At 46.9% G+C, this 20,050-nt stretch overlaps 1 protein-coding gene and 1 long non-coding RNA gene across 4 annotated transcripts in view; one reads left to right on the forward strand and one right to left on the reverse strand.

Annotated features, from left to right (window-relative positions):
- SCTR (secretin receptor) overlaps nt 1-20,050 on the forward strand; it is a 64,585-nt gene that overhangs the window by 6,757 nt on the left and 37,778 nt on the right. For all 3 annotated transcript variants that reach the window (XM_082397644.1, XM_082397645.1, XM_082397643.1), the window contains exon 2: nt 5,801-5,906. In XM_082397644.1, coding sequence (XP_082253770.1) covers nt 5,801-5,906 — 106 coding nt within the window. The remainder of the gene's footprint in view (nt 1-5,800; nt 5,907-20,050) is intronic.
- LOC309631358 lies at nt 10,347-19,521 on the reverse strand. Its single transcript, XR_014246217.1, has 2 exons — nt 19,442-19,521; nt 10,347-19,045 (listed from the first exon to the last, which is right to left on the reverse strand). It is a non-coding gene; the product is annotated as an uncharacterized lncRNA (long non-coding RNA).

Raw genomic sequence — 20,050 nt, forward strand, 5'->3', positions numbered from 1 at the left:
TTTCTATCCCCAAATTATTAATTAATTTGATAATTAAGTGAATAAGAGCTTTTTCACTCCTTCAGAGGTTCAAAAATTTACTTCCTCCGTGTGCTTTCTTAGGAAGTTACTAGAGAACATGCTTCTGTAAAACAAGGAAGAAGAGTAAAGAAAAAGGGAGTCCAGGAAATGGAACTCTGGCCGGGGGAGTGGGGAGAGGCCCCCAAAACCACAGGCCGGTGTTGGGAAGAGGAAGGAGGTCTGTGGGAGGGAGGGCTCCGGGGGGAAAACGAATAGGACTGGTTTTTTTTTTAACATCTTTATTGGAGTATAATTGCATTACAATGGTGTGTTAGTTTCTGCTGTATAACAAAGTGAATCAGCTGTACATATACATATATCCCCATGTCTCCTCCCTCTTGTATCTCCCTCCCACCCTCCCGATCCCACCCCTCTAGGTGGTCACAAAGCACCGAGCTGATCTCCCTGTGCTATGCGGCTGCTTCCCACTAGCTATCTATTTCACATTTGGTAGTGTATATAAGTCCATGCCACTCTCTCACTTTGTGCCAGCTTACCCTTCCCCCTCCCCGTGTCCTCAAGTCCATTCTCTACGTCTGCGTCTTTATTCCTGTCCTGCCCCTAGGTTCTTCATGACCTTTTTTTTTTTTTAGATTCCATATATATGTGTTAGCATACTGTATTTGTTTTTCTCTTTCTGACTTACTTCACTCTGTATGACAGACTCTCGGTCCATCCACCTCACTACAAATAACTCAATTTCGTTTCTTTTTATGGCTGAGTAATATTCCATTGTATATATGTGCCACATCTTCTTTATCCATTCATCTGTTGATGGACACTTAGGTTGCTTCCATGTCCTGGCTATTGTAAACAGAGCTGCAATGAACATTTTGGTACATGACTCTTTTTGAATGATGGTTTTCTCAGGGCATATGCCCAGTAGTGGGATTGCTGGATCGTATGGCAGCTCTATTTTTAGTTTTTTAAGGAACCTCCATACTGTTCTCCATAGTGGCTGTATCAATTTACATTCCCACCAACAGTGCAAGAGGGTTCCCTTTTCTCCACACCCTCTCCAGCATTTATTGTTTGTAGATTTTTTGATGATGGCCATTCTGACTGATGTGAGATGATATCTCATTGTAGTTGTGATTTGCATTTCTCTAATGATTAGTGATGTTGAGCATCCTTTCTGCTGGCAATCTGTATATCTTCTTTGGAGAAATGTCTGTTTAGGTCTTCTGCCCATTTTTGGATTGGGTTGTTTGTTTGTTTGTTTTTTTGAAGAATTAGTTGAGAATGACTGGTTAGTTTATTTATTTATTTATTTTTGGCTGTGTTGGGTCTTCGTTTCTGTGCGAGGGCTTTCTCTAGTTGTGGCAAGCGGGGGCCACTCTTCACGGCGGTGCGCGGGCCTCTCACTATCACGGCCTCTCTTGTTGCGGAGCACAGGCTCCAGACGCGCAGGCTCAGTAGTTGTGGCTCACGGGCCCAGTGGCTCCGCAGCATGTGGGATCCTCCCAGACCAGGGCTCGAACCCGTGTTCCCTGCATTGGCAGGCAGATTCTCAACCACTGCGCCACCAGGGAAGCCCCTGTTTTTTTGATATTGAGCTGCATGAGCTGCTTGTAAATTTTGGAGATTAATCCTTTGTCAGTTGCTTCATTTGCAAATATTTTCTCCCATTCTGAGGGTTGTCTTTTCGTCATGTTTATGGTTTCCTTTGCTGTGCAAAAGCTTTTGAGTTTCATTAGGTCCCGTTTGTTTATCTTTGTTTTTATTTCCATTTCTCTAGGAGTAGGTCAAAAAGGATCTTGCTGTGATTTATGTCATAGAGTGTTCTGCCTATGTTTTCCCCTGAGAGACAAACTTGATTTTTAAAAACTGTTTAAAGGGAACTTTTCAGTACTAATAGCTCTTGTTTTGAGGAAAATGTTATATAAGTTTTAGCAATACTTTCACCTTCACTTGTTTCTTCTTCTGTGAATTTTAAGTAAAATTATATTTAATACTTTTTTTTAAAGGGGGTGAACTATAGAGGATAGTTGTTTTTCTTCTTCATCTTTTTTTTTTCTTTTTTGTCTTAAAAAATTTTTTTTGGCCCCCTGTATTGGCAGCGCGGAGTCTTAACCACTACACCGCCAGGGAAGCCCCAGTTTATTCAATTTTAATGGAAGGATAAGGGTAAAAGAAATGTGGGATGATCCATTTTGTACCCACTAAGATGGATATTTTTAACACAGAATAACAAAGGTTGATGAGGACGTAGAGAAATTAGAACTCTGTGCATTGATGGCGGGAAGGTAAAATGGGGCAGCTGCTGTGGAAAACAGTGTGGTGGTTTCTTAAAAAAGTAAACACAGAATTACCATATGATCCACACATTTTGCTTCTGGGTATGTACGCAGAAGAATCAAAGCAGGGACTCGAAAAGATATTTGTACACCTCTGTTCCTGGCTGCATTATTCACAGTAGCCAAGAGGTGGAAACAACCCAGCGATGAATGGATGAACAAAGTGCGGCCTGTCCATACAATGGAATAGTATTCATCCTTAAAAAGGAATGAAATTCTGACAGATGCTACAATGTGGATGTGAAATGAGCCAGACACAAAAGAGCAGATATTGCATGACTCCATTTATATGAAGTACCTAGAACAGACACATGCATAGAATCAGAAAGTAGAATAGAGGTTACCAGGGGCTGCAGGAAGGGTAACGGATAGTTACTGTTTAATTGGTACAGAGTTTCTGTTGGGCCAGTTGAAAAGTCCTGGAGATGGATAGGGGTGATCATTGTACAACTCTGTACACTAAACCACGGTTAAAATGGTAAATATTATGTATATTTTACTACAACTTAAGAAAAATGTAGAATGAAAAAGTTAAACTGTCTTCTGATGTTTATTTTTCCATAGTCCCAGGGAAAAACACAGAGGAAGTTAAGTTTTTCTTGGAGGGGTTCTCATTGTAGGTGTTCCCTCATTCCTCATCTTGTTCCATCGCTCTCAAGACCCTCTTTGCTTCAGCGCCCCTTTCTTCATTTCCAGCAATGCACATGGCCACCCACTTTCGGGAAACGTCACTCCTACCCAGTCAGCTGTGCTGTGTAAGTCACAAAAACTCAGTGGCACATAGCAATGCATGTTTACTTCTTTCTTAGTGTTTGCAAGTGAGCTGGGGTTTGACTGACCCGCTATGATGCTGATGTTGATCCAGTCAAGATGCAAAACAAGTCTGCAACCCTGAGGACCCTTCATGGTGCCCTGTTAGAGTCATACCTCCCTCCCTCCCACCCTCACCCTCCCTTCACTCCTGACAACCACTAATAGGGTCTCCATTTCTATAGATATAATTTTGCTGTTTCAAGAATGTTATATAAATGATGTGGAATCTAAAAAAAATGATACAAATGAACGTATTTACAAAACAGACTCACAGACATAGAGTACAAACTTATGGTTACCAAAGGGGGAAGGGGGTGGAGGGATAAATTAAGTGTTTGGGATTAACATATACACACTACTCTATATAAAATAGATAACCAACAAGGACCTACTGTACAGCACAGGGAACTCTACTCAGTACTCTGTAATAACCTGTATGGGGAAAGAATATGAAAAAGAATGGATGCACGTATAACTGAATCACTTTCCTCTACACCTGAAACTAACACAAAGGTTCTAAATCAACTATACCCCAATATAAAATAATTAAATTTAAAAAAGAATGTTATATAAATGGAATCATACAGTATGTAACCGTTTGGGATTGGCTTTTTTCATTCAGCATATTTCTCTGGATATTCATTTAAGTTGGTCCATGTATTACTACTTTGTTCCTTTTAATTGCTGAGTAGAATTTCATAGTATGGATGTACCATAGTTTGTTTAACCATTTACCCATTGAAAGGTATCTAGACTGTTATAGTTTGGGGCTGTTAGGAATAAAGCTGCTACAAATAGTAGTGTACAGGTTTTTTTGTGAATATAAGTTTTCACTTCTCCAGGGTAAATGCCCAAGAGTGCAATGGCTGGGTCATATGATAGTTGCATGTTTAGCTTTTCTTAAGACAATGTCAACCTGTTTTCCAGAGTGGTTGCCTCATTTTACAGTGCCACCAGCAATGTGTCCGTGACCTAGTTTCACCACAACCTTGCTAGCATTGTCGTCATTTTTTATGTTAGATATTCTGATAAGCATGTAGTGATACCCCATTACGATTTCAATTTGCATTTACCTAATAGCTAATAATGTTGAACATCTTTTCATGTGCTTATTTGCCATCTGTGTGTCTTTTCTGAAATGTCTTTTCATGCATTTTGCCTATGTTCTAAATAGATTTTTTTTTTTTGGCTGTGTTGGGTCTTCGTTGCTGCATGCGGACTTTCTCTAGTTGTGGCGAGCAGGGGCTACTCTTCTTTGCGGTGCGTGGGTTTCTCATTGTGGTGGCTTCTCTTGTTGTGGAGCACAGGCTCTAGGTGTGCGGGCTTCAGTAGCTGCAGCACACGGGCTCAGTAGTTGTGGCTCACAGGCTCCAGAGCACAGGCTCAGTAGTTGTGGCTTGTGGGCTCTAGAGCACAGGCTTCAGTAGTTGTGGTGCATGGGCTTAGTTGCTCCGCGGTATGTGGAATCTTCCTGGACCAGGGATCGAACCTGCTTCCCCTGCACTGGCAGGCAGATTCTTAACCACTGCGCCACCAGGGAAGTCCCTAAATAGATTTTTTAATTTGTTTACTATTGAGTTTTGAATGTTCTCTGTCTGTTCTAGATATTAGTTCTAATTTGCAGATTGCAAATATCGTCTCCTCATCTGTAGCTTGCCTTTTCATCCTCTTAACATGGTTTTTCTTGGAGCAAAAGTTTTAAATTTTAGTGAAGTCCGATTTATCAGTTTTTCTTTTTATGGATCGTGCTTTTGGTATCAAGTATAAGAAATCTTTGCCTGGCCCTACATCTTGAAGAATTTCTATGTTTTTTCTAAAAGTTTTAGTTTAATGTTTTGCGCTCAAATCCATGATCATTTTGAGGTAATTTTTGTACAAGGTATGAGTCTTAGTTCAAGGTTCATTTTGTTATCTGTAGCTGTCCAGTCGCTTTAACACCGTTGCCTATTCTTCTACTAATACCATGCTGTTTTGATTACTGTAGCTATACAGCGAGTCTTTAAACTAGCTGAACTGATTCCTCCCACTTATTTTTTTAAAATTAATATAATTTATTTTGTTGAGAGGATTTAGGTTTACAGAAAAATTCTGCAGAAAGTACAAAGAATGACCATATACCCCCTCAACCCTTCCTCTCCAGTGTCTCCTATTACTAATGTCTTGCATAAAAGTGGTGCATTTGTTACAATCGTTGAGCTAATATTGATACATTAACCAAAGTCTCTAGTTTACATTGCTTTTTTTACAAGTCTTTTTTATTGAAGTATAGTTGCTGTACGATACTGTATAGGCTATAGGTGTACAATTAGGGATTCACAACTTTTAAAGGTTATGCTCCATTTATAGTTATTGTAAAATATGGGCTCTGTACCCTGTGTTGTACAACGTATCCTTGTAGCTTATTTTATACCTAGCAGTTTGTACCTCTTACTGCCCTGCCCCTAGCTTGCCCCCCTTCCCTCTCCCTGCTGGTAACCACTAGTTTGTTGTCTGTATCTGTGAGCATGCTCTTTTTTTGTTATATTCACTGGTTTGTCTTCCTCGTTTTGAGTCTCCATTGTCTGGCCCTGCCCTGCGTACTAGACTCAGCTTCGTGGCAGTGACGAGCATTCTTGGCTTTGGGCTTGCAGGTGGGAGCCCTCCCTCGGCTGTGCGCTGTGCTGCAGGTGCTGCGGGAAGAGCGGGACCAGTGTCTGCAGGGACTCGCCGAGGAGAGGGCCAGGCACCCGGCCCCAGGTACGTGCACACCTGGGCCCACTCTGGGATGTGCGTTGCATCCAGGTCCACTGGGTTGGGGGCAGGTAGGGGCTGGAGCAGCTGCGTCCTTTCAGAGAGTAAGCTGAGGGGAAGGGCCTGGAGTGACCCTGGTGACCAGTCTATACACACCCAGAGAAACCACGCCTCTCTTTGGTTCTCTGAGTTTGTGGTTACAGCCAGGGTTGTTGAACCATTAGCTTCTGCATGATGACTTCACCAAGGTAAGCGTTTGGTGAGAGTTACTTATCAAGGCGGTGTACTTCTCACCCATTCTTTCACCTCTACTGCTAGTTTGATGGGAGAGGCAGCGTGGGGTCTGGAAAACTTGGAGTCCATTGCTGGCTGACCCTCACTGGCTGTGTGAACACAGACAAATTATTTAACCTTCCGAGTCTCGCTTTACTGATCTATAAAACGCAGGTGATAAAGTCTACATCAGAATTATAAAGTCTGCATCAGAATTATAAAGATATATGAGATAAAGTATGTTAATACGGGTGTTTCTTAAATATTATTACTTTAAATATTTGTTATTATTAGTCAGGACTGTAAATATTATTAATTTGATATTTACATGTTAATTTTATTTCTATTCCCTTCCTTCACTTATCTGCTTTGCTTTCACTCATCTAAGGGCAGGGAGGGATGTGGCATTAGGAGAAGAATCCTTTACAGATAGACAAAGACTTGTACAGGCAAGGTCTTAGCAGCACGGGTTACAGTAGCCAACAGGTGGAAACAACCCAAGTGTCTGTCAGCTGATGAACGGGTAAAGAAGATGTGATCTGTACGTACAACAGAACAGTATTCAGTCTTAAAAAGGAATGAAGTACTGATACATACTACCACGTGGATAAATTTTAAAAAACGTGAAGTGAAAGAAGTCTGTTGTAAGAGGCCATGTGTTATATGATTCTACTTGTATGAGATGTCCAGATTAGACAGATTCATAGAGACAGAAGTTAGATTCGTGGTTGTCAGGGGCTCAGGGGACAGGGCTGGGGAGTAATTGTGTAGGAACTGCCTTTTGGTGGTGGTGAAATGTCTACAACTGGATAGAGGTGCCGGTCACACAACACTGTGAATGTACTAAATGCCACTGATTGTACACTTTAAAATGGCTAATGGTTAATTTTATGTGATGTGAATTTCTTTTTAATAGACTTTATTTTTTAGAGCAGTTCCCTGCAGAGTGGAGCGGAAAGTACAGAGTGTTCCCACATACTCTCTGCTACTCCCTCCCACCCAAACACACAGCCTCCCTCACCGTTAGCATCCTGCACCAGGTGCTACCTTTGTTACAGCTGATGAACCTACACACCATCGTCACCCAGAGTCCACAGTTTACATTAGGGGTCACCCTTAGTGTTCCTATTCAGTGGGCTTTGAAAAATGTATGATTGCACGTATCCACAATTATACCACCATACAGAGTAGTCTCTCTGGCCTGAGAACCCTCTGTGCTCCACCGATGCTTCCTTCTCTCTCCTCTAACCCCTGGCAACCACTGATCCTTTTACTCTCGCCATAGTTTTGCCTTTTCCAGAAAGTCATATAGTTGGAATCATGCAGTGTGTAATCTTTTCAGGTTGGTTTCTTTCACTTGGTAATATACATTGAAGGTTTTTCTCATGTCTTTTCATGGCTTGGTAGCTCATTTCTTCTTTGAGCTGAAGAATATTCCACCGTCTGGATGTGCCACAGTTTATCCATTCTCCTACTGAAAGACATCTTGGTTGCTTCCAAGTTTTGGCAATTCTAAATCAAGTTGTTCTGTGCAGACATAAGTTTTCAATTCATTTGGATAAATACCAAAGAGAATGGTTGCTAGATCGTATGGTGAGAGCATGTTCAGTTTTGTAAGGAGCTGCCAAACTGTCTTCCAAGTGGCTGCACCATTTTAATTTCCCACCAGCAGTGAATGAGGGTTCCTGTAGCTCCACATCCTTGACAACATTTGATGTTGTCAGTGTTTTGCTTTGTTTTTTTAATTGTAGTAAAATACATGTAACAAATTTCATTGTCTTAACTGTTTTTATTTCTTTTTCTTCCAGTTTTATTGAGATATAGTTGACATACAGCAGTGTATAAGTTTAAGGTGCACAGCATAATGATTTGACTTACATACATCATGAAGTGACTGTCACAAGAAGTTTAGTGAACACCATCATCTCTTATAGATGCAGAGTTAAAGAAATAGAAAAAATGGTGTGACGAGAACTCTTGAGATTGCTCTCTTAACAACTTTCACGTATAACACACAGCAGTGGTAACTGTATTTATCATGCTGCACATCACATCCCTAGTTCTTATTTATCTTATACCTGGAAGTTTGTACCTTTTGACTACCTTCCTGCAATTCCCCCCAGCCCGGCCTCTGGTACCCACAAATCTGATCTCTTTGTCTGTGAATTTGTTTGTTCGTTTTCGAAGTATAATGGACCTACAACACTATGTTAGTTTCTGATACAGAACATAGTAATTTAATATTTCTATACATTTCAAAATGATTACCAAGACAAGTCTAGTTATGATGTGTCACCATACAAAGGTATTACATAGTTATTAACTGTATTCCCCACTCTGTACATTTCATACCGGTGACTCATTTGTTTTGCAACTGGAACTTTGTATCTCTTAATATCCCTCACCTATTTCTTTCCTCCCCCACCCTGCCTCCCTCTGGCCACCACCTGTTTGTTCTCTGTAATGTGTTTCTTTTTAGTTATGTTTGTTCATTTGTTTTATAGATTCCACATCTATAAAATCATAGAAATCATAGTGAAATCGTATAGTATTTGTCTTTGTCTGACTTATTTCACTTATCATAATACCCTCTAGGTCCATGCATATTGTCACAACTGGCAAGATTTCATTCTTTTTTATGACTGAGTAATATTCAGTTGTGTATATATGTACCACGTCTTCTTTATCTGTTCATTCATCTGTTGATGGGCACTTGGGTTGCTTCTGTATCTTGACTATTGTAAATAATACAATGAACATAGGGGTGCATGTATCTTTTCTAATTAGTGTTTTTGTTTTCTTTGGATAAATAGCCAGGAGTGGAATTGTTGGGTCATATGGTAGTTCTATTTTTTAAGTTTTTGAGGACTTTCCATAGTTTCTCCCCAGTGGCTGAAGCAATTTATATTCACACCAACAGTGCACGAGGGTTCCCTTTTCTCCACACCCTCATCAACACTTGTTATTTCTTGTCTTTTTGATAATAGTCATTCTGACAGGTGTGAGGTGATATCTTGTGGTGGTTTTGATTTGTGTTTCCCTGATGATCAGTGATGTTGAGCATCTTTTCATGTGCCTGTTGGCCATCTGTATGTCTTCTTTGAAGAAATGTAGTTTAAAAAAACATGTAAATTTCATCAACTTAACCATTTCTCAGTGTACAGTACAGTTATGTTAAGGTCACATTGCTGTGCACCCCATCTCCGAAACCTTTTATCTTGCAAAACTGGAGCTCTATACCCATTAAACAACAACTCTTTTCCTCTCTTCCATTATACCCTGGGAACCATCATTCTACTTTCTGTTTCTATGGATTGAATGGTTCTAGGTACCACAAATAACTGGAATCATACAGTATTTGTCTTTTTGTGATTGGCTTATGGTATCTCATTGAGGTTTTGATCTGCATTTACATGATGATTAGTGATGTTGAGCATATTTTCCTGTGTTTCTTGGCCATTTTATGTCTTCTTTAAAGAAACGTCCTTTCAAGTCCTTTGACCATTTTTAAATAGGGTTGTTTGGTTTTTTGTTATTGAGTTGTAGTTCTTTATATATTCTGGATATTAACCCTTTATCAGATATATGATTTGCAAATAATTTCTGTCGTTCTCTAGGTTGCCTTTTCATTCTGTTGATTGTGTCGTTTGATGTACAAGTTTTTAAGTTTGATGTATAACCTAATATATCTAATTTTACTTTTGTTGTCACTTCTTTTGGTGTCATATCCAAGAAAGCATTGCCAAATCCAATCTCATGAAACTTCCTCTAAGAATTTTATAGTTTTAGCTCTTACATTTAGGTTCTTGGTCCAGTTTTGAGTTAATTCTTATGTGTGGTATAAGGTAAAGTTCCATCTTCATTCTTTTGCACATGGACATTCAGTTTTCCCAGCACCATTTGTTGAAAGACTGTCCTTTTCCCATTGAATGGTCTTGGCACCTTGGTAAAAAATCACTTGACCATATATGTGAAAGTTTATTTGGGGGCTCTCTTTCCTATTCCATTGGTCTATATGTCTGTCTTTATGCCAGTACCACACTGTTTTGATTACTGTAGATTTCAAATGGGTTTTGAAATCAGGAAGTATGAGATCTCCAAATTTGTTGTTTTTCAAGATGTTTTTAACTATTCCCAGGTCCTTTGAGATTCCATTAAGAATTTTAGGATGAATTTTTCTATTTCTGAAAATAATATTAAATAAATAAATATTAAATAAAATATTTCTGTCATTGGGATTATTAATTTTTTTTGGCTGTGCCATGCACTTGCGGGATCTCAGTTCCCTGACCAGGGATTGAACCTAGGCCATGGCAGTGAAAGCCCATAATCCTAACCACTAGACCACCAGGGAACTCCCTGTCATTGGGATTTTGATACAGATTGCATTGAATCTGTAGATCACTTTGGGTACTATTGACATCTTAAAAATATTAAGTCATCCAATCCATGAATACAGGATGTTTTTCCATTTATTTGTGTCTTTAATTTCTTTCAGCAGTGTTTGGTAGTTTTCAGTGTGCACGTCTTTCACCTTGTTAGTTAGGTTTATTCATAAGTATTTTATTCTTTTTAATGCTATTGTGAATGGATTTGTTTCATAAGTTCCTTTGTAGGTTGTTCCTCACTAGTGTATAGGAATGCAACTAATTTTTGTGTGTTGATTTTATATCTACCCTGTCACTTTGGTGAGCCCATTTGAGGCATCATTAGGGTTTTCTACATATAAGATCACATCGTTTGCAAACAGAGATAATTTTACTTCTTTCCTCCAATTTGGACACCTTTTATTTATTTTTCTTGCCTACTTGCTATACGCTAGGGCTTCCAGTACTATGCTGAATACAAGTGGCAAAAGTGGGTGTCCTTGTCTTGTTCGTGATCTTACAGAAAAAGCTTTCAGGCTTCATCATTGAGTATGATGTTCACTGTGGCCTTTATATATATGGCCTTTATTATATTGAGATAGTTTCCTTTTATTTCTAGTTTAAGTGTTTTTTATCATGAAAGGGTGTTGAATCTTATCAAATACTTTTTCTGCATCAGCTGAGATGATCCTGTGGTTTTTGTTCTTCCATTTTGTTAATGTGGTGTATCACATTGAGCAGTTTTCACATTTCGAACGATCCCTGCATCGCAGGAATAGATCCCACTTGGTCATAGTGTATAATTCTTTTAATGTGCTGTTCAATTCAATGTGCTAGTATTTTGTTGAGAATTTTTACATCAATATTCATCAGGGATATTGGTCTGTAGTTTTCTTTTCTTGTAGAGTCCTTGTGTGGCTTTGGTATCAGGGTAATGCTGGCCTCATAGAATGATTTTGCAAGTGTTTCCTCCTTTACAGTTTTTTGGAAGCCTTTGAGGAGGCTTAGTGTTAATTCCTCTTTAAATGTTTGGTAGACTCTATCAGTGAGGCCATCTGGGCTTTTGTTGTTGGGAGATTTTTTATGACAGATTCCATCTCCCGACTAGTTAGAGGTCTGCTCCGAGTTTTTCCTTGCTCACGCTTCCGTCTTGGTAGGTCGTGTGTTTCTGGGAATTGATCCTTTTCATCTAGGTTATCCGGCTTGTTGGTGTACAGACCAGAGAGATCCTTTTGCAGTACTCTTATCTCCAAGTCATGGCCTTTGTTCTTGAAATTCTTGGGCTGTTGGTCGTCCACTTTCTCATGCCCCATGCCCAGGCCGGTGACTGCTTCCCAGCCCCCCTCCCACCGTGCTCAACCCTCCCAGGAACCTGGCCGCCACCCAAACCGCTGCTCCCGCTGTGCCGCTGTCCTCTCAGCTGTGTCCGCCAGACCCTCCCCTCTCCTCCCTTCCTGTCGCGCGTCTCGCTCCCTGAAGACAACGGTCTGCCCTCTGGTGGCGATGGCAGCGGCATGTGTGTGGCTGCAAGGGGAAGGCAGCCCCATCTCTGTATTTTCCAAAAGAAAGAGAGAGGAAGAGGGGTGCAGGGGAGGTCCAGGCTTTTAAATTAGGCTGTGTGATCTTGAACAAGTCCTAATGTCTCTGGGCCTCAGTTTCGACATCTATTTTATGGGGTTGGTGTGAAATTGAAAGCATTCATTCAAAAAATAGTTAGCACTTCTTGTTGTGAGGTGAGAATGGTGAGAAAGGAGGAGCTTGGACTCCTCTCTTATGGCTTGGGAATGTGTTTTTGCACATGTGGCAGAGACTTGATAAGCGAGCTTCATCAAATAGGGGTTGGTTTCTTAGACATCACAAAAGCTGCAGAGCTGGCGCAGAGTTCCCAGGCGCCCTCAGATTCCAGATTCCTCCTGTCTTTCTGCTCAGTGTGTGGCATTCGCCTCCTGGTCGTAAGGTGGCTGTGGCACCTCCAGGGAGGAGGGGGGAGTATTCTGGGGAAAAAGAGATGAAGGTCGTGAGTTCAGTTCTAGACACACGGAGTGGAGGCTTCAGAGGAGAGCCGGGCTGGGGAACGCTTCTGTTTGGCTGGCAACTGAGGCTGAGGTTGCAGGAGGAGAGGGTGAGGGAAGGGGAGGAGGAGAGGGCCCAGGAGCGGCCTCGGACCCCCGAGGGGGCTCCGAGCCCGACCTGGGGGCCCGTCACCCTGTGGCTGCCGACCTCACATTGCAGTTCCTGGGAGGCTGCGGATGTGCCCAGTTTGACCGACCTGGAGCAGGTCTAGCCATCTTCTGTCCGTCAGGAGCAGCCAGGGGCAGGAGGAGGATGGTGCCGCGGGCGGCAGAGGCCCAGCAGTGTGGGTGCTGCGATGGGCTTCAGTCGAGTCACCCGTCCTCTGCGTGAGGGGCGGGGCAGGATGACAAGCTCCTTCCGTAGGCTGAGCCCTCCTTCCCCTCTGCTGGCTGTGGCAGGTGCTTTGGGGGAGACAGACAGTAGTCTTACGGCTCACAGGGGCCCACCATTGAGCCACAGCCTCCTGACTTCTTGGGCCCTCCTGCCACCCCAGAAACTACAGCTGTCTGCATGTCCCCAAGGTGAATGCCAAAAATTCCCGTGACAGGGTGTGGGACTTGCATTCAGGCCTGAGGGATAAAGCCTAGAATGGCAAGCCACTGGGAGAGATGATGGTGAACTTTAGTTCACACTGAGAGGTTACAGATGGTTATTTTAAAAATGAGCGTCTGAAGTGTTTAAATGTCCTGTTGCTCCCCAGTGGCTCCAGGATGAGGTTCAGCTCCTCACTCCCTTGTCCACACATCCATCCCAAACATTTCCACTTGGCTCAACCAGATCGCTTACAGCTTCCTGACTGTGTCCGCTTCTCTCATGCCTCTGGGCCTTTGCACATGCTGATCCCGCTGCTTCAGCACCATTCCCTCTTTCCCACTCTGCCAACCACTCTCCTTTTCAGACCCCTCCAGGAACGATTTTTCCCCATGCAGCTGGCCACCCGGACTTCTGCAGGACCTTCTGTTTCTCTCCCTCCTGGCACCTCTGCACTGCATTGTAGGGTTGTGTTTCCTGGACTGGGAGGGACTGTGTCACTCTCCTCTTATTCCCCAGCGCGGGGCACAGGGCCTGCAAGACCTAGTAGTTGGTGTGTGTTTGTTGATGACTTACTGGGTGAATGAGTGAGTGCAGACGTTTGACTGAGAGCAGGAAGAGAGGAGACTGGAAGGAGAGAGAGGGAGGTGAAGCAGAGCCTTTGCGGCGGAGGACGTGGACGCCCCCGGCCTGCCCAGCTCGTCACAGACCAGCCGGGGTGAGGAGTGTAGCCACGTCACCCATGGGGAGTGCTGCCCAGAGCCTGACCTGGGGGCCCGTCACCCTGTGGCTGCCGACCTCACATTGCAGTTCCTGGGAGGCTGCGGATGTGCCCAGGTTGACCGACCTGGAGCAGGTCTAGCCACCTTCTGTCCCTAGGGGCTCCCATGTGGTCCTACTTGTGCACCCAGGGCTGAGAAGGCGCAGTGGGACTCCTGCCGGGTTCTGCCGTGCGCTCCCTGGGGAGACCTCGCCCTCCTCGTGTGCGATGGGGCCGTGCGGCACACGCAGTAAGTGCAACTGTGTCTGGCCGGGCCGCGCAGGTGGGTGAACGGGGCCAGGCGGCGCCGTCCCAGCACAAAGGCCCAGGCCGCCTGGATCTGTTGTGCATTTTGGCCTTCTGCAATTTTCGTTTAGGAAAAGGGGTCTGTTGTTTTGAAAACCTGGTTTAAAAGCCCCTGAGCCAGAAGACTTCTGAGTCTTCTGAAGTCTTCTGAGGACCCGGACTCCTGGGAAAATCTTCAGGCCTGTTCCGCTGACAGGTTGAGAAAGCTGAGCCAGAAGACCCATCGTGGAGCTTAGAATCGACGTGGTGGCCGCGGAGGGAGATTCCCTCAAAGCATGAAAACAGAAGAAACAGCAAAGGCGTAGAGCCCTCGGTCAGGCTCCGCCCCGCGGACGCCCATCAGGACCGGGTTGCGGGGGCGGGCCGGGGCTGAGGCCGCCTGGGGGGGTCCGGCCCCATGACCTCCTCTCAGGGGCACGACTCCTGAAGTCCTGGGCGCCAGGGCCCACAGGCCCTCCGTCCCCAGCAAGGCTCTGTCTGGCGCCTGAGGCGGGGAGGGGCCGGCGGACGCTCTGTGGGGGGTGTAGGTTAATGGTTAAGCTGCCCGGCCTTCCCTGCGGAGGTTAATGTCTGAGCGCCAGAAGAGTGCCCGGAGATGCCGCTCACCAGGCTGGCGCCAAGCCCGGCGCACTCACCACGCATAAAAAATCACCTCTTCAGCTGTTCCGGGTTAGGTGGCCACGGCCTTCGGAACGTTCTGTGGGAACATTTCAGGGTCACCCTAATAGCTGCGTGGCGTGCTCTACCCGGCTATTTATTGCTCTGTTTTCAGAAGCTGATACCCCCTCAGAGCTGGCTGGGTGAAGGGCTTTGCCTCTCCCTAAGGAAGAATGTTCCCGAGAGAGTGCAGTGGCAGGAAAGATGTGGGCTTAGCAGTTTGGACAGACCTGGGCAGGTGTGCTGCTCTGTCACTTAGGGCCGTGTGACCTTGGGCAAGACCCCGATCCTCTCTGGACCTTTGTGTCCTCGCCTTCAAAATGGGGACGCAGCATCCCCTTTTCCTCTTGTCTCTGCCAGCTGGTTACCCACTCCCAAAGAACATGGGCTGGCTTCTAGCGGGTGGCGGGGGGGCAGTGCTTTTTTAGTGAAGTGAAATTCACAACATTAACCATCCTAAAGCAAACAACTCAGTGGCGTTTGGTGCATTCACAGTGCAACCGCCACCACCTCTACGTAGCTCCAAAGCATTCTCATGGCCCCAAAATAAAATCTGTACCCGCTGAGTAGTCACTCCTCATCTTGCCCCCTCTCCGCCCGGGGCGACCATGCACCCACTCCCTGTCTCTATGCTTTCGCTGACTCTGGACATTTCACAACGAATGGAGCCACAGTCCGTGACCTTTGTGTCACCGCCTTCCACTAATGTTTCCAAGGGTCATCCACGTGGTGGCACTGCTATCAGTGTGTCCTACGTGCTGGCCTTTAATGCAGTTTCCCTAACAAACATTCCAGTCCTTGTCTGGCTTCTCCTGGCTCCTGAGGGCCACTGGCAGCCAGGCAACCTGGGACCTCCCTCCCCTGGCCAGAGCCTAGCTCTCTTCACCCTTTCCTTGGCACTACTGATCTGGGCTCGTTTTTCAGAAACAAGTAACTCATGTTCATGTAGCATTTTCGACATATTTTTTCAGTTCTTAAAACAACCTGTGCAGTAAGTACCATTGTCATCCCCACTTCACAGATGAGGAAATTGAGGCTCTTAGAGGCACAGGATCACCCAGAGCTGAAACAGGACTCTCAGCCCATATCTTTTGACTGCAAATCCTGAGGATTGTCTATTTTACAATCCAGACTGAGCTGAGAGGGACTGAGAGTCTCACCCTCCCAAGAAAAGATTGGCATTTGAAAAAAAAAAAAAAAGGAAGAAAGAGACTGTTGATACCAATTACTGTCTGTTTAGTGTGAGAGGCGGCGTGAAAGGAAGCGTTTCAGCCAGGGAGGACTAGGAGGGCTCTTTGGGCCGGGTGCAGTTTGTACTTTCGGGGGAGGGGAGGCTCAGCGTCCGGTGCTCAGAAGCCACCTAGAGCGAGACTCCCGGGGGGAAAAGAGCCAGCCTGCCCCAGGGAAGCGGTGCTCAGCCTCACATTCACAGAGTCCTTCGTCTCGTCCCAGGCAGCCTCCTAATTGCATGACCCTCTCTGCTTGAATACTCTAGGGGGTGGGCACCCCACTACTCCCCAAGATAGTTCTGTGGAACGGTTTGTGCTTCTTGGTTTAAAGAGGAACGCCCCCAGACTCGTTGCTGTCCCTCCTGTGCCATGCTTTTAAACGCCGTCACCACCCTGGGCCTTCAGTTCCTCTAACCCACGCTGACCACCTCTGTGTATGGTCCAGCCATCACAAGCAGGGCAACGCCTAAATACCATAAATACTGCAAAGCCAAGGAGACCGCCCCAGGTTGCCCCTGGGGGTGGGCTCAGAAGGCAGAGGGGGCATGATGCAGCCAGGAAACAGGCTGTCGGTCCTGCCCATCTGGACGTGTTCCTGTAGCCGTTTCTCCTCTGGGCTTTCCTGCCATCTGGGGCGAGTGGGCAGCAGGGCACTCATGCCTCTTTCTGGAACCTTCTGTGTTCCTGCTCATCACGTCACCCCTTGTCTCCCTAGTCTGGGGGAAGTCTTGCTCTTTTTCTGTTTTCTCCCAAGTGTTTTGATTACACCAGAATTCCTCTTTATCCCCTTGCCCCAGGGACCTTTGGAAACCCAAGTCAGGGAGATCGTAAGATTTCCTGCCCTCCTCGGAGACTGTGAACTAGTAATCTGAGGAGGAAGGACGGAAAAAAGGAAAAAAATAACCAGGAGGAAAAAAAGATGCACTGCAAACACAAATCATTAATTCCCACCAAAATCCTGGGGGACGTTACTATGCCCATTTTATAGATGAGGAAAGTGAGGCTCGTAGAGGTAAGTGGCGTGTCCAAAGCTCAGTCCGTCTCCACCACACTTCACTTCAACCGAGGATGCCGTGCTGTGCCGTGGGCACCAGGCAGGCACCCCCCTGGCCCCTCCAGATGACGTCTGTGGTCCCATGGTGTCTTTTCTTGTTTCCCTACTTACACTTGCACACCCTTCCATCCCTTCCCCTCCAGCCAGGCAGTCAGTGTCAGCAGGTGACTTCAGAGATGTTGGAGGGTTGGGGGGATGCCTTGGGGCCTGCTTGCCCTGCAGCAGCCAGTTTACGTTCATTCCAGCCCTGCCCTCCCAGAGGCGCTGAGCCCTCGCTAGTGGCTCTGTTTACAAAGCTCCCCTATCCTTTACCTCATGGGTTCCCCTCAACCCTGGCTCAGGCACTGAGCTTTGCTGCTCTGGGTCTAAAACTCCCAGCTCCCCACAGTGACCCGAGTTCTGTGCTTCGTCCCTTCTGAGCCAGAGCCCCAGGGGAGGCCAGACCAGGACGCCCCCCTCCCTTTCCTGCTCCACTTGTGCAGCCTTCCCCGCACTCAGAGCAGGAGCCTGTGGGGAGTGGGGTCTGAGGCCCTCCACTCACACCCTGGAGCAGCAGAAAAGGGGCCCCTGCAAGCAGCCAGGGGGCCGCACAGACCCCCTGCTCCCCCGGCCGTAGTCCCTCCAGCCCGCTTGCACCATGTACCTTATGTACTGTGGTTTCCTTAATATTTTTTCCTTTAAATCAGTTGGCTGACTTTTTTTCAGCACACTGTACGTTAGCTCTTAGGCGTATTCATCATACCTGACTGCAGCTCTGGAATCTTCGACCAACCTCTCCGCCTTTCCCTGCAACCCCAGCCCCTGGTAACCACCATTCTATTCTCTGCTTCTGTGAGTTTGACTTTTTTGGATTCCACATACCAGGGAGATGATAACAGTATTTGTGTTTCTGTGTCTGGCTTACTTCACTGAGCATAACGTCCTCTAAGTTCGTCCGTGTTGTCACACATGGCAGGATTTCCTTTTTTTTGTTTGTTTTTGGCTGTGCGGCGTGGCACGCAGGATCTTAGTTCCCTGACCAGGGATCGAACCTATGCCCCCTGCAGTGCAGAGTCCTAGCCACTGGGCCGCCAGGGAATCCCAGTAGGCTGAATAATATTCCACTGAATAATATTTCACTGTACTTTTCCTTACCCATTCACCCTTTGATGGACACTTAGGCTGTCTCCATACTTTGGCTGTGGCAGATAACGCTGCAGTGCGTGTGGGGTGCAGATCGCTCCTGAGATAGTGACTTCATTTCCTTTGGGTGTGTGTCCAGGGCTGGGATTGCTGGGTCATATGGCGGCTCTAGTTTCATTTTTTGAGGAAGCTCCATGCCGTTTTCCACAGTGGCTGCGCCAACTTATATTCCCACCAACAGTGCATGAGGGTTCCCTATTTTTTCAACTGACTTTTTTTTTTAACTTAGCCTCATCCTAAACAGTAGTAACCCTCAAAGTCACAGCTGTGATGTGCTTCTTCTATAACCTTTTAATGCGTATTAAATTCTCTTTTTAAAAATGTACAACTGTTACAATTAAAAGTGTTCCACCATGTACCAGCCTAAGGGGCACACCGCCACCATGTGCTCCTCACACGCTGGTCCCCTGGGTCTGTGCCCAGACGGCGAGGCCAGGGCTGGGAGAGTGTGGCCATGGCACAGGGCTCGGGACGTGAGAGAGGCCGTGTGGGGTCAGCATCCAGGCCTCCTACTGCCAGTGGTCAGCCCGGCGGTGGGATCTCAGCTCTGCCAGTCCTGCTGTCACCCTGCATGCCACTTCGCCTCTTGGGGCCTGGGTTCCTCGTCTCTGCCGTGGGACAGCAACCCTGCTCGACCCCCGCGGCGCACGGCGCCTGCTGTGTGTCCAGCACAGGGCTGGACGGTCCCTTCCGAGCCTCTTCTCCCTACTTGGCTGATAGGAAGGGCATGGGTGTGAACCAGCTGTAGGGGGGCCCCGCTTCCCTCCCAGCCCCCACCAGCCGCTTCCGCCCGGCCTTCTGCCAGCACAGGCCAGTGTCCCTGTGGGCCCGGCCTGACATGCCCCAGCTCAGGAAGCCCGCCAGACACCCTGGCCCCCTTCCCATCTGTCTGGCCAGCCGGACATGGGTCGTCCGGCCTCGTGGACTGGGGCCATGGGCCAGTGCCCTGGCTGACCTGGCCAGCCTCAGCCCTGAAGCCACTTCTTCCAAAGTGAGGGAAGAGGCTCCCGTGTGTTTCCACAGTGGGGAAATGCCCCGTCTGCTCCCAGGAGGTGTGCCTGAGCCGGTGGGGCTTCTTCAGAAGCAACGAGGCCGTGGGGTCCCCTCACCCTCCAGCCTCCAGGTGCGGGAGAACTCAGAGTAGAGGCAAACCGTGCTCGTCTGCGCAGGGCCCTCAGGACCGTGTCACTGTCCCAAGGGCCTCCGGGGGCCTGGTGAGCCACGTCCATGGTGGGAATCTGGAGGACCGGCGCCCAGAAGTGGCAGAACCCTGCCTGGGTGCCCAAGGGAGTTTCAGGAAGAGAGAAGGTCCAGCCCGCCCTCGTTCAGGGCGCACTGTGAGAGCTGGGGTGAAGCCTCGGGAATATCCAAGGGGGTCTCAAGTCCCACGTTGCTCGAAGGATGCAGACAGCTGGTCCTTGGACACCTGGATGCCTTCACTGTCCTTGTGGGAGCCCCATCCAGGCCCCGCCCTGTGTGCCCATGGCGGCTCTCCTCCATCGCCCTCCCCTCCCCGTGCCCGGGGCCACAGCCTCCCTGTCCCTCCCGGGGCTCTCCAGGTCCAGAGCCCCCAGACACGCTCCTCCAGGAAGCGGGGGCGGATGCCCTGGAGACAGGCGGGTGGGCGGAGCCTGCCAGCCCCTGCATTCCTGGCTGTGTGAGTCCAGGAACCTGCCTCTCCCTGCTCTGCCGCTTCGTTTGTAAGCCGAGGACAGAGC

Source organism: Balaenoptera borealis, assembly GCF_965194805.1.
Source record: "Balaenoptera borealis genome assembly, chromosome: 6".
NCBI lineage: Eukaryota > Metazoa > Chordata > Mammalia > Artiodactyla > Balaenopteridae > Balaenoptera > Balaenoptera borealis.